General features: G+C 42.1%; 1 protein-coding gene across 4 annotated transcripts in view; it reads right to left on the bottom strand.

The window, feature by feature from the left end:
- arhgef4 (Rho guanine nucleotide exchange factor (GEF) 4) overlaps positions 1-15,353 on the bottom strand; it is a 377,437-nt gene that overhangs the window by 37,989 nt on the left and 324,095 nt on the right. For all 4 annotated transcript variants that reach the window (XM_049565768.1, XM_049565769.1, XM_049565770.1 and 1 more), the window contains 3 exons: positions 4,977-5,209; positions 1,860-1,989; positions 1,568-1,699 (listed from right to left, as the gene is read on the bottom strand). In XM_049565768.1, the coding sequence (XP_049421725.1) occupies positions 1,568-1,699; positions 1,860-1,989; positions 4,977-5,209 (495 nt within the window). The remainder of the gene's footprint in view (positions 1-1,567; positions 1,700-1,859; positions 1,990-4,976; positions 5,210-15,353) is intronic.

The following is a 15,353-nucleotide window of genomic DNA, read 5'->3' as shown; positions in this document are numbered from 1 at the left end:
AGTGATAAATACAATATAGCCTGTAACTGTGTCTGAATAAAGCCTGTTGTGCTGCAGTAGAGTTGTGCAGTATGTTTTAAGTTTGTTAAAACGAGGGAGTTTTACAAAGTCATTGCTAGATTTTTACACAGCCAAAGTAGCCAACTGTCCTTGAGCCCCAAGACCTTCAGGGTCCAGAAGCACCAAGCTTACACAGTCTTGAATCAAATCTAGTTTTACACATTACAGTGCATACCATTATCCAAAACTATTACTAATTCCTACCTAATACATATACAGTGCACACAAGATTGTGGGAGAAACAGAGAGGTTCTGTAGGGGCCTACAGCTTATTTTTGCACCTTAGTGGGTTAATTCAGCCCAGGTCATTGTGGCTGTTAGTCAAACTGAGTACTATGAAAGAAAGCAAGATAGACGAGCTTTGTAATTAGATACGTGGCCTTATACTGCCATCTGAGTGCTGTTACTCAGACTCAGACATTTTAGAACACCACTTTGGGCCTTGCAAACTATCCTTATTTTTCTCTTTTAACATTAAAAATAATGTAATTTTTAAGGCACATTTTTGACATTATCAAAAATACAAACACTTTATATACTTGGTTAATATTTGGATAATGCCCTAAGGTTCATAACACGTGATTCTTACAGCACCCATCACTGCTACCTTTACTTAAAGGTCGGTTTGCCACATTTGGCTTTGGGGCGGGAAAAGCATTGGTATTTATTTTATAAAGCTTTGATACAGATGTTTCCACCGTATATTTCATCCCATTTAACCTCACATAATCTCACTCACAGAATAGACTGTTGCTTCACACTCCCTTAATCAGAAGAATGTCATTCTCTTACAGTGCTCTATACATGGAATAATCTGCAAGACCTTAAATCTGGATTCTCTGCTATCCTTATGGCTGTTTAAATGCCTTATTTGTAATCTTGTTCTAACTGAGTGTAAATGCTTATAACTACACATCTACAACATATCATGTTTATTATCCTGTATTTCTACTTTTAGCAGTCATTTATTGCTATTATTGTTTGTTTCATTTCATGATTTAATTTCTGTTTTAATTGGTAATGATGGTTCTTTGCTTATTGATTGTTAGTAATGTCTTTGTTCATTCTTGACATCATTGAAAATGCGGGTCTCTTGATTTCTCGAGTCTTAAATAAAGGTTTGGATGAATTAATAATTATTATTATTATTATTATTATTTTCATTCAAACCTTTTTTTCCTTAAAAATGTTAGGTCATTACCACTTAAGGAAGCAATGCCCACTCATGACACCAATACAGCTCTGCAAATGTGAAACTGTGCACAGTCAAAACTGATGGAAGGTGGCCAACAGACTGACAAGTATTTGGAATTTTAGGACTTTTTTTAAACCCTGTTGCACATAATGTGACTAAACGTGAAATACTGGTCTGAACGATCCTGGGAGGAGTCTAAATGTGTCATTAAACATACAGGTTCAACCCCCCCTCCCCCCCCCCGGATGATTCTTCTGTCATAACATCATCAGTAGCAAATAATGTCAGATACAATATGAATTGATAAGGCACCTTTTTGCAGTACACCATCTGATGGTCAAAGAGAAAGAACATTCTCTGTTGACTCTTAGTCTGAGGCTGGGACAGCTTGCTTAACTCCCCTGAAAAGATGAGATCAGAACTCCTGCTGAGGATGTCTTCTCCCTGCATGGATTCACACACCCACATACACACACACACACACACACACACACACACACACACACACACACACAGCTGTTACTTGCTAACCAGCCCTGCTGCTGTTCTATCAAACTGTACAATGTCAGAGACTATTTCAGAACAAAGATGCTTCTTGCCACACCTCCCAGTCTTCTATAGAGCTCTGCCACTGGGCAATCTTGTCAATGTTCTCGAGACGCCGTTTCCTCTCATTGATTAGCCTGGCCACATTCTTCATGGCATTTAAGGCTGCCTCCACATCTTTGTAGTCTCTAAAGATCAGAAAGGGGCATTCAGTCACAGTGTAAAGCTGACGCTTAAAGGAAGCTTAAAGACTTATATATTCTATATTTCTTGTGTAGTCAAGAAATTGGAAAAGACCAACACTAACAATAAATGTATCCTGGTAAATATGTATTCATTGTGTATCTCCAAAGCCTGATATGTCTTCTTCCTTTGTGCCATCAGGCTTTATCATTGTTGAAAAACTATTAAAAACACTTCAGTGAATCACACTGTCACTGGATGACATGCTTCATCATTACCATAAACACACACTGTTGTTTATTTTCACTCAGTCCCACAGCTTGCTGCCAAAAATATTCACTAGCACACCAAATGTGCATTAATCCACTGTTGTAAATAGTCCCCGGCAAATGCACTGTTTTTGTTTTCTAAACACTACAAAGTTCTGCTGTTTTAATAAATCACTGAACCTTTATAAAAAAAACATAAAACTACATTGAGCTGTTCTTGAAAATCTTCAGGAGGAAGTCACAAGGTATTGAAAGACTTTTTTTTTTTACGATGAGAGTTTTGGTGTTTTCATGTAATGTTTGACAGTGAGAGTAACACCAGCTCTATGCGTTAATGAGGTTGCCATTACCTACAAAAACACAATATAACAGTAACAGCAACACAAATATGACCTGGGATGCCACAAGACCCTGTATGAATTAGGCACATTTGTTGAAATTTACCAAATTGTACATAATACACAATTACTTAAGAGATCAATGTCAGGAAGAGAAAGGGGTTTCCAATTGGGATTTATTATCTTACAAAAACATACCTGGAGTATATGATCCTATCAGCCGCAGCAAAATTTTGTAAAGTATTTTAGCTAAGGGCTGCTGTCAATGATTACTAATTGTGTACAGACAATAACTATTGTGTGGGCATATACACTGCTTATGATCTGAATATTCATGGCCTTTGTTTATCGAAGTATTGTTTATTACTATGTGTAAAACATTCTAACGTAAAAAAAAAACTTTATTCATTCAATTTATTGGCTTTTTTCTTTTAAAGTGCATCTTACCATTTTCCACAGCGTCTTTTTTCTTTTCAATATTTTTTATCACCTACTGAAGATAGACAGTTGTGAAGTTGTTGTGTGAAACGCTGACCATCTGTAGCTCTGATGTGACAGTGTCACTACTCTCAACGAGCCTCCTGCTCTGAGAAATCGCCCGGAGGGCACGTAACCAAAAGGTTTTAAGCTACAAAAAAGTATGCATGTGTTTTGTTAGACTATTTCAATAATTTTAAAACATCCCCGCATTACGTCAGACCTTGCTATCAATTGGGACTATTTTCTGGCCAATATCACTCCACTGTGCAGGCCCGCAAGACAGCATGGCAACAGAAATTAGTGTACTAGATGTACTAGCCCTATATATACCTACTACTACAACGCAAACACCGGCTCAGGCTCACGACACTCCATCGTCAGCTGCTGTAGGTAAACAGAGGAATACCAAAATGGTGCAAACTTGTGATTTCCCCAGCTGTGGGAATAAATACATTGCCAGCTCCCAATTCCATCGGTTTCCTGTTACAGATGTAACCCGTAGGCAACTTTGGCTAACCCACCACCAGAACAAAGCAGAGACTGGTCATAATCACATATGAATTCACATTTCTATGTGATTGATTACTCATGTCATGGATTTAGCAGTTAGCCTAATACAATAAACTAAATGCCATGTGCAATGTACTCTCCACAGCACAACAGGCTATTAGTTCAATCAAACATTTTGTTTTACAGACAATCAGCTACAGACATCGTTATATAGATTGATATTAGGTAATATATCTCTTTGGGCACAGCAGTGCGGAAATTGCGTTTTCTCTGTCTGTCGGGATCTGTGGGCAGCTGAAGTGAGCTTGACATACGCGCAGTTGCTTCACCCTCGCCAGCTTGGTAGCAAGGTTCATCCCAAGCAGAGACTGGTCGTAATCACATATGAATTTACATTTCTATGTGATTGATTACTCATGTCACAGATTTAGCACTATAACAAAATAAATGCCTACGGTAAAATGAGGCCGCGTATAATACTCTCCACAACGCAACAGGCTATTAGTTCAATCAAACATTTTGTTTTACAGACAATCAGTTACAGACATCGTTATATAGACTGGTATTAGGTAATATATCTCTCTTAGGGCACAGCAGTGCAGAAATTGCGTTTCCTCTGTCCGTCGGGATCTGTGGGCAGCTGAAGTGAGCCTGACATACGTCAGTTGACACAAGCCAAAGTTGCCTACGGGTTACATCTGTAACAGGAAACCAATGGAATTGGGAGCCGGCGATGTTTTTATTCCCACAGCTGGGGAAATCACAAGTTCGCACCATTTTGGTATTCCTCTGTTTACCTACAGCAGCTGACGAGGGTGTATCATGAGCCTGAGCCAGTGTTTGCACTGTAGTAGTAGGTATATATAGGGCTAGTACATCTTTTTCCTCACTAATAATAGCCTACTGGTTCTCTGTTGGAAACAGCCGATAAAGTTTTCATTAGCCATTGCTATCCTGTGCACCTGCACGGCGTGGTGGTGAACTGTCTGATTGATTTCTGTTGCCGTGCTGTCTTGCGGGCCTGCATGGCGGAGTGATACTGGCCAGAAAATAGTCCCAATTGATAGCAAGGTCTGACGTTATGCGGGGATGTCTTAAAATTATTGAAATAGTCTAACAAAACACATGCATACTTTTTTGTAGCTTAAAACCTTTTGGTTACGTGTCCCCCGTACATCTTCAGAACTACTTTTTCTCCGGTAAGCTACGGGCGATTTCTCAGAGCAGGAGGCTCGTTGAGAGTAGTGACACCGTCACATCAGAGCTACAGATGGTCAGCGTTTCACACAACTTCATGTCCAAAAACCTGAACTATCACTTTAAGACATAATGTGCTGGATGAGTAGATCTCCTGAAATCCTTTCCTGCGGGACCACAGAAAGAGCCTATAGTCACCTGTGCTGTGGATTGGTGTATTTGAGCAGCTCAGCCAGTTGCAGTGGGTACTTGCAGATCTTCTGAACTGGAGTGAGTAGGAAGCCATCCAAGGAAATGTCAATCATCTTCTGGAGGAGTCGGCAGGCCTCAAAGAAGAACACGTATTTGTTGACCTTCATGAGCTTAGAGAGCTGAATGCAGGCATTGGGGTGGTTGTTGCAATACTCTGAATAGATCTGGAAATCTGTTTGCTAAACATTAAGGACAAAAAAAAAGAGAGGCAAGAAAATCAATTAACCCAGAGTAATAAAAGTATGCACTCACATTACTGTAAGGAAATTGTTCACATATGAGACAAGATAAGATAAGATAAGATAAGATAAGATAAGATAAGATACACCTTTATTGATCCCACAATTGAGAAATTCCAGTGTTACAGCAGTCAAGGGTAAAGAGTCAAATTAAAGATTTCAATCTTTAAAAACTAAAAGAAAACTAGGCATGCAGAAAAAAGTACAAAAGATACAAGAAACAGCAATAAATAACAACAATAATAATAATAATAATAATAATAATAATAATAATAATAATGAGCAGTGAATAAAAAAAGTGAGCAATGGATTAAAGTGAACATATTTAGTGCAAGTGAATATTGAATGTGCAAATAACAACATGGGGGACAGCAATGCTTATAGTGGTGTCCATAAAGTAAAGTGTCCATAGTGTCCCTAAAGTGTCCATGGTGCAGTTTGCTGTGAGCAGTGCTGGTTATGAAGGCTGACAGCAGCAGGCAGGAAGGACCTGCGATAGCGTTCCTTCACAGTTCCTGAATCAGTCTATTGCTGAAGGAGCTCTCCAGAGCTTTTATCTCCTCCTGCAGAGGATGGGAGTCATTAGTCCTCAGAGACGACAGCTTGGCTGTCACCCTCCTTTCTCCCACCACCTGTACAGAGTCCAGAGAGCATCCCACGACAGAGCTGGCCTTCTTGATCAGCTTGTCCAGTCTCTTCCTATCTGCAGCCGAGATGCTGCTGCCCCAGCAGACCACTCCGTAAAAGATGGCTGATGCCACCACAGTGTCAAAGAAGGTCTTCAGGAGCGCCCCCTGCACTCCAAAAGACCTGAGCCACCTCAGCAGGTAGAGCCTGCTTTGGCCTTTCCTGTACAGTGCTGTTATGTGGTTAGTCCAGTCCAGTTTATTGTTAAGATGAACACCCAGGTACTTATAAGATGTCAGCATCTCAATGTCCTTTCCCTGGATGTTCACCAGTGTTGGGGGGAGGAGACTGCGCCTGCGGAAATCCACCACCAGCTCTTTGGTTTTACCCACGTTGATCTGAAGGTGGTTCCTCAGGCTTCAGTCCACAAAGTCCTGGTTCAGTTCTCTGTACTCACTGTCGTCCCCATCTGTGATGAGGCCAACGATGGCAGAGTCATCAGAGAACTTCTGCAGATGACAGGTGTTGTGTGAAAAGTCTGCAGTGCAGAGGGTGAAGAGGAAATGGTGCCAGCACTGTCCCCTGCGGGGCCCCCGTACTGCAGACAACCAAGTCTGATACACAATCCTGGGTCCTGACATACTGCGGCCAGTCCGTGAGGTAGTCCACGATCCAGGATGTGAGGTGATTAGTCACCCCTATGTGCTCCACTTTGTCCCTCAGAAGTGCAGGCTGTATGGTGTTGAAAGCGCTGGAGAAATCAAAGAACATGATTCTCACAGAGCTTCCGGGCTTCTCCAGGTGGGAAAGAGCTCTATGCAGGAGGAAGATGACGGCGTCGTCCACCCCAATGCCAGGCTGGTAGACAAACTGCAGCGGGTCCATTGAAGGGCCTACTGCGGGGCGGAGACAAGACAGGATCAGGTGCTCCAGAGTCTTCATGAGGTGTGATGTTAATGCCACTGGTCTGAAGCTGCTGAAGTCCTTGGGGTGTGGAGTCTTGGGCACAGGTACCACACAGGATGTCTTCCACAGCTGTGGTACTCTCCCCAGCCTTAGGCTTGGGTTGAAGATAGTTTCAACTATCCCGCACAGTTGGTCTGCACAGGACTTCAGGAGCCTGGAGCTGATGCCGTCTGGACCCGCAGCCTTCCTCTTTATCCTCCTCAGCTGATCTCTCACCTGACAGGTAGTGAAGGACAAGTTGGAGCAGGGGGGCTGTGTGCTGGGGGTGGAGGTGATGAGGTGGGGGGTGGTGAGATGTCTGGGGGAGCGGGGGTGGGGGAGGTGTCGAAGTAGTGTGCCAGGAGTGTAGGTTGGGTGAAGGTGAGGATGAGGGGGGTTGCAGCCATGATGTCTGGGCCAGGGGAGGGGCAGACTGATCAAATCTATTGAAGAACAGATTCAGATTATCCACCCACTTCTGGTTGCCTCTGGCCTGGGAGTCTAGCTGTTTGTGTCCTGAGATGGTTTTCAGACCTCTCCAGACTCCGCTGACGTCACTCTGCTGCAGCTGTTCCTCCATCTTCTTTTTATATCCTTCCTTTCCCCGCCTGATGTTTCTCCGTAGTTCCTTCTGCACGGCTTTCAGCTCGTCTTTATTTCCAGAGTTAAAAGCTCTCTGCTTCTCCTTCAGGAGAGCTTTTATATCTGGAGTAATCCAGGGTTTGGTGTTGGAGAAGCAGTGTACAGTCCTGGTGGGTACGATGCGTTCCACACAGAAGTTAATATAATCAGTAATGCATGATGTCATACTGTCAGTGTCCTCCCCATGGGAATCACTGAGTACCTCCCACACAGTGGTCTCGAAGCAGTCTTTCAGGGCCTCCGCGGCCTCCTCAGACCATCTTTTCACAGTGCGGGTGGTTGCTGGTTCTCTCTGCACTAGAGGTCTGTAGACAGGCAGAAGATGAACCAGGTTGTGATCAGCTCTTCCCAGGGGGGCAGGGGTGGTGTGGGTGGTATGCCTCCTTGGTGTTGGCATAAAATAAATCCAATGTTTTATTGTCTCTGGTGTGGCAGGAAACATACTGGGTGAAGGTGGGCAGGGTGGTGGATGGACAGGCGTGGTTGAATTCCCCAGAGATCAGAATGAGGGCGTGATGGTGCTGTGTCTGCAGCCTACTTGTAACAGAGTGGAGAATGTCACAAGCAGACTCAGCCTTTGCAGATGAGGGGACATACACTGCTACCATAATGACATGAGAAAACTCCCTTGGTAGATAATATGGTGTCATGCCAACAGCCAGCAGCTCAATGTCCCTGCAGCAATGCTGCTCCTTGATAGTGATGTGCCCAGAGTTACACCACCTATCATTCACAAACACAGCCAGCCCTCCTCCTTTCCTCTTACCGCTGTCCACTGTCCTGTCATATCTGATGAGCTGGAATCCGTCCAGCGCGGCGATCGTGTCCGGTACTTCCGCATTCAGCCATGTCTCGGTAAACACCAGCACGCTGCTCTGCCGGTACTCCCTCTGATGGCGAGTCAGCGCTGACAGCTCATCTTGTTGGGGAGCAATCTTACGTTCCCCATGACGATGGACGGGAGGACGGGTTTGTACGGGGTCATCCCTATATTCCCTGGGTTCTAGGTTCCCCGATCGGGGAACATAGGACCCTTTAAAAACAAAAGGGTCCTATGTTCCCTGCTTTCCCCAAAAGGAAATATGTTCCCCGCTGTTGCCGGGGAACATAGGACCCTTTTGAGAAAACGAGGTTGGGGTTAGGGTTCGGAGTTAGGGGTTAGGACCCTTTTTTAAAAAAAAAAGGGCCTATGTTCCCCGGGTCCTTTTGGGGAAAAGTGGGGAACACAGAACCCTTATTATTAAAAAGGGTTCTATGTTCCCCGGTCCCATACAAAGCGGGGAACATAGGACCCTTTTGGGGTCCCATACAAAGCGGGGAACATAGGACCCGGGAAACATAGAACCCGGGGAACATAGGTACGCTCCCGTTTGTACCGTGTCCTCCGGTGTCGGCGCTGCACTCCGGCGCGACATCCCTGTCTCCTTCTCTGCAGCTCGCCGGGAATGTCGTGCCTCTCCTCGGGCCGCACCGCGGTGTGTTGTGGTGCTAACAGCTGGTCCCGGGTGTAAACAATGGAGGCACGGCTGGGTGCCAGGTCCCCGCACACGATCGTATCCATAGCAAAAAGGGAGAAAGACCACTATGTGCTAAGTGCTAACTAGCCAAACTTAAAAAAAAACACTCAAAGTGAGAAAGTTAAAAAGGAAAAATAGAGAAAAGCTCGGCATGAGCAGGAGCTGCTGTAACAGGCGTCCGCACTAGAGGCGCCATCTTGCCAAGTTTATATATATGTTTTTATATATATGATATAGTAACTACACCAAACTAATATAGTAACAGGAAGAGCAGGATCTCTAGGCTCTTGATGTTTTGATTGATTTCTGTGACCACTGTTGGTGAGTAATTTGTTACATGTAATGCAATTACGTATTTAAATTACAAAATTAATGTTATTGTCAAGGGTTGGCACAGCGGTATAGTGGTTAGCACTGTCGCCTCACAGCAAGAGGGTTCTTGGTTCAGTCCCAGTTTGCATGTTCTCCCTGTGTCAGCGTGGGTTTACTCCGGGTACTCTGGCTTCGTCCCACAGTCCAAAGACATGCAAGTTGGGGATAGGTTAATAGACTAGGCAGAATTTCAGAAAATGTGCTTATTTAAGGTCCCGAAGGCATTTCATGTTAATTTTTGACATACAGCGTTATTTGGGGTTTTCAAGGGTGCTGAATCCAAATCTGCTGTATGCCCAGCGCAAAAATGTCCCATAATGCCTCAAAATGGAAAAATCCAATATGGCCACCATCGCCAGGCTGAAATCTAAGGACTTATCTTTTGACCTAAACAAGATAAAAAACTGAGTAAAATGTCTTTTTGGGGTTTTCATGTATGGGGAATTCAATTCCATATTCACATTTATGATATAATGTCAATAGTATGTCTCTGCAGACCCGAAGACTGCAGATTCAGACCCGCAGTTCTAGACCCCTTGTTTTTCGCAACAGTGTCTCCTACTGGACGGCTGTATAACTGCAACTAAATCAGCATCTCACCCAAACACCACTGTTTGAAAGAAGTTACACTTTTAATGCGTTATTACAATTTACAGTTTTAAAATTTTATTACACCCAAATAAAAATACCAAGATTTAATTGTTGATTAATGCCTGGGTGCTGTTCTGCATTATTATTGTTTGCTGGTTGTTTTGTATGGTTTGATCCAACTATTTTAGTTCTTTATTTCTTAATATTCATCAGACTGCTCTGACTGGCACGCCAAAAACTTACACTGCATTGATCAAACCCGCTACAACATATAATAGGAAATGTCTGGTCTTGAGTGTCCAGTCCTCACTTTTGTTGTGGGAATTTGAAACAAAGGCTGTGAAATACTGAAATGGTTTGAAATGTTTTATTGTGTGCAGTGGTTACATCACACATCAGGGAGATCTGTAGAGAAAAAAAAGAAATCAAACATATCACAAAATTGAAAACAGAAACACTTAAAAAAAAATTAAATACCTATCACAGTCTACACTGAAATACTGAAGATTCTGGAGCATAGTAAATACATTATTATATCAACATATTAGCAACATTACCTACCATTTGAATAGTGCCCCTTCTTTCCTCATCTGCCTTTCGATCCTCCGACAAAACTCCTCCACTTCACTGTAAAGGTAAACAGACAACATAATAATAATACTCAGAAATTACTGCTTGTAAACGTGTGTAGGTGTATTACATGATATACATGAATACAAAATTAACTTTTAGCATAAAGTACACTAATTGCCAGTATGTAAACAGTTTCATGCTTGTATGAAAATGTACATCCACTTCATTGCTTTAATCATTTATTCATGTTTAATTTAAAGCACATGCTAAAATTATTCGTCATCACGCTTCGGTTTCATGAAACAAAATGTGCAGGTCAAACAGTTCATTGCTAACAAGCTAAACTATTACCTACTACTTTAACCCATATTTGACGTGCCTTTCAGACTATCGTGGTAAAGACAGTCATATCATTTTAAACGTATCACTGTAAAACATCAATTTCACTGTCTAATTGAAGTCAACAAAATAGTTTGATGGCATTAAACAAATAATGTGATTCACACTGAATACTCACACTCGGATCATCATCGTCCATATTCAATAGTTGTAATAGTATGTTGGCTTCCAATGAAACAGAGGGCGCTGTCGCGAAACACAAGGGATCTAGAACTGCAGGTCCAGATCTGCAGGTCTGAATCTGCAGTCTCCAGGTCTGCAGACACACCCTCCTCTATAATGTAGGAAAACTGCTTAAAATTCATATATATAGGTAAAAATCCAGTTTTTTTGGCAAATAAATTGCTGATTATTACTAGAATATTTTAATTTCTGGGTGTTATTTTTGTATTTTCAATCCATCAATCAATTTTATTTATAAAGCCCAATATCACTCCCCCAGAAAAACCCTTTAATGGGGATAAAAACAGTAGAAACTTCAGGAAGAGCAACTGAGGAGGGATCCCTCTTCCAGGACGGACAGACGTGCAATCGGTGTCGTACAGAACAGATCAGCATAATAAATTAACAGTAATCCGTATGACACAATGAGACAGAGAGAGAGATACAGAGAGAGAGACAGAGAAAGATGTAGGACAGACAGTACAAATTGGCCTATGCATGCATAATCCCACTGTGCCCAGTCCGGACCTACAACAGCAGTAGAGGCGCCTGGCAGCCTATTTTTTGACCTAAACAAGATAAAAACCTAAGTGAAATGGGTCTATAAAGGTTTTCATGCATTGGGAATTCAATTCCATGTTCAAATTTATGGCATAATGTAGAGAAACTGCTTGAAATTCATATATATAGGTAAAGTCGTAGTTTTTTAGGCAAAAAAAATGCTGATTTCTGGAATATTTTGCTTTCTGTGGCTTATTTATAATTTTAAATGAGCTATGTCATGATAAAATGTTGCCCCCAAACCCTTTTCCCAACCACAAACACACAGGCACTCACACACACACAAATTAGCCTGTGCACACATAACCTGTCTTTGCCCACTCCCATCTTATGACCGCAGAAGAGGCACCTGACTTGCTCTTGTCACAGGAGCTCAACAACAACAGTTGACAGGAAAAATCTTAAAATCAAACCAGGACTTTTATTAAAATGGTGAATATATATATGTAGTAACATGTTTGTGCCATAAAATAACTGTACTCTGTACACTGTTTTATCACTGAATAATGTTTGCTTGCTAACTTTCACAGTTAAGAAAGCGTTAACTAGCTTAGCTACCATTAGCTTGTCATTTCATAAGAAGGTTGATCCACTACAATGGTCAGCAGGTTATGTAGCCAATAAACTAAACCATCATTTGTTTTGTCAAAACAATGATAGAAACATCATATGACATTTTGTATTCATGAGATTGCCAAAATGAATTTGGGAGTCTACCAATGAGTTTGAGTTTGTTTATATTAGCTAGTTAGCTAGGTGTTAGCTAACATAGCTACTCATTGCTAATTGCAAACCTGGCTAATGTTAGCCCACCAGGAAAAAAGTGTAATCGCCTATGTTTTTGAGTAGTGTAACAACTATGTAATAACTTGCCCAATCCACTATATGATATAATATGTGAAAATACCTTTTCACTACTATGAATTGAATGTCGTTTGAATGTGAACAGAGACCTGTTTTACCATGAATAGTGAGTAAGTGAGTCATTGTCAGTCTTCATCAGAAAACATTTTATTATAGCTAAGTGGAAATTCATTTTGTGTGGCATGTCCCCCTCAGTGTATATGGTGACTACTGCCCTGTCACGCATGCATTATTAGGCCACAGTTGTCTGGGTGAAGTGTGCTGGTCTTGACATACAATGTTTGATGTCAGCTGGACAATATCGAGATATTTGCATCTTGAAAGCTGGACTACAAATGTGGATAGAGAGGGAGAAATACACACAAGCCCAAGACGTGATAAGATACGATATTCCTCACTATATGAAGTGATTGATAACAAGATCTGTATAATGGATTGTGTAATATATGATGTGGAGGATGCCATGTCGAGTCAACAACTTTTTTATTCTGTCCTCTCAATGCCAACACAGTAACACAACTGCAAAGTTACAGTGCCACCTAGCAGTCACACTGAGTAATGCACTTCCATTAAAATACACTACATCTCCCTTTCTCAAGTTTGTTTCTTCTAATAACAGTTTCCATGTATAATATGGGCATGACTGCTATGAAAACAAGTGACAGCTTGCATTAAACCTGGCTGAAGCAAAAGGCACTGTAAAAAACATAGTACAGTCCTAATGAGACTCAATTTACCAACCAACGCATATACACAATGGATGCGCATATGCACTACCGTGAGGCGCGCGTAGAGTCAGCTCGAGGAAGGAGAGAAGAGACCTCTAATCTGACCGCGCATGCATCGCTGCAATGATTGACAGCACTTGACATCTGACCAATCACAGGGGTGCGCCGGCAGGCACTTGCAGAGCTGCAGCAAGAAGAAAAAGAGTTGTCAACATGTCGTCCAAAAGACGTCACGAGTCAGGAGCGAGCAAGAGGAAAAAAAGGTAAACAAGAGGAAGCTCATGCTTCACTTGAAGGTAGGTATTTTGTTGAAATAAAACTTTGTGGCACAAACACCTAAGCTGCTACTCATTAGATAGGAATCTCTGCCTCCAGTCTCTGTCTAGACTGGAGAATTTTGTACTTGACCTCAAAACTGTACTTTGTAGACTCATGAGCATTCTTTGTAGTCTGGCTGGGGCACTGAGGAGTGATTTTTTTAAATATTAATTCCAGTGGCTTGTGATCACTTTCTACATGGACATGTCTTCCATATAGATACTGATGGAATTTTTCACAGCCAAACACGATTGCAAGCAATTCTTTTTTGATTTGGGCATAATGTTTTTGACAGTCAGTTAATGCCCTGGGGCCATAAGCTACTAGCTGTCCATCTTGATGTAGCACTGCTTCCAGACCCTCAGAGCTTGCATCAACAGATAAGGTAACTGGCTTGCTGACATCATAGTACTTGAGTACTGGTGCTTGGCTGACAAGAGCTTTTAGTTTGTCAAAACTCTGTTGTTGCTCTGACCCTGAGTGCCATTCCACATTTCCTTCCAACTTCCTCAGAGAGGATCTGAGAGGTTGGGGATGAATTTAGAGAGGTATTGCAGTAACCCTGTGAACCTCTGGAGGGCGGCTTTGTCCTCTGGTGCAGGAATGTTTTGTATGGCTCTGACCTTTTCAGGATCAGGCTTAAGTCCCTTCTCACTGAGCGCATGAACAATGTAACTGATTTCTGTCATCCTTATCTTACACTTACTTTTGTTTAGTTTCAGGTTGATGCTTCTCAGGCGGTCCAGCAGTTGTCTCAAACGACAATCATGCTGCTCTATGCTCTCTCCCCAGACCAGGATGTCATCTATTACGTTGACTACACCCTCTAGCCCTTCTAGATGTCTGGCTGTGCATCTCTGGAACACTTCAGGTGCTGACGCTATACCAAATGGAAGTCTTTTAAACCTGTATCTCCCAGATGGTGTGTTATAAACGTACACAGGTGAGAGCTTTCTTCATCTAGTTGGATTTGCCAAAATCCATGGTTAGCATCTAAAACTGAAAAGAATCTGGTATTTGGCATGTCAGCTACCACTTCTTTGATTGTGCGCAGCAGATAATGTTCTCTTTTGGTGGCTGTATTCAGGTCCTGTGGGTTGATGCAGATCTGAACTTTGTTAGGTTTTGTTACAGTCACCATACTATTCACCCAACCAGTAGGCTCTGTCTGTTTGGTTATTACACACACATTTTCCATTCTTTTCAGCTCTGTTTCAATTTTGTCTTTTAGGGCGACAGGCACTTTCCTGGGAGCATGAACTACTGGAGTGACGTCTGGTTTTGTCTCAATGTGGTATACTCCTGGTATGCAGCCTAATCCAGTGAATAAATCCTTATATTCACTTAGAATGTCACTCTCAGTTTTAAATGCATGCAGTCTTTTGACAAGCCCCATTTCTTCACATGACTCTCCTCCTAGAATTGCAGTTGCATTGTTCCTTATGACCTCAAACTCCAAATCATACTTTTTATCTTTGTACTGACATGTCAACATGATTTTGCCTTTAGCTGGAATGTGGTTGCCTGCATAATCAACAAGCTTGGAGAAAGATCCACCCTCCTTTTTTTCCAGTCTCAGCTCTCTGAGGTCTTTCATGGAAATGACGTTGCAATCGGCTCAAGTATCCAGCCTGACTTTCAAAACTTTCTTGTTGACAATCAGATCTTCATGCCACTTTTCTTTCTTTACATTCACTGCATTGATTTGTGAAACTGAGTGGTCTTGTTTTTGCCTTGTTTATATGGTGCACTCTATGGTTGTTTGTGTGCTTACATGAGTTGCAC

Source organism: Epinephelus fuscoguttatus, linkage group LG21 (genome assembly GCF_011397635.1).
Source record: "Epinephelus fuscoguttatus linkage group LG21, E.fuscoguttatus.final_Chr_v1".
Taxonomy (NCBI): domain Eukaryota; kingdom Metazoa; phylum Chordata; class Actinopteri; order Perciformes; family Serranidae; genus Epinephelus; species Epinephelus fuscoguttatus.
The sequence above is the reverse complement of the archived record's forward strand: the minus strand, read 5'-3'. Positions and strand labels throughout refer to the sequence as shown.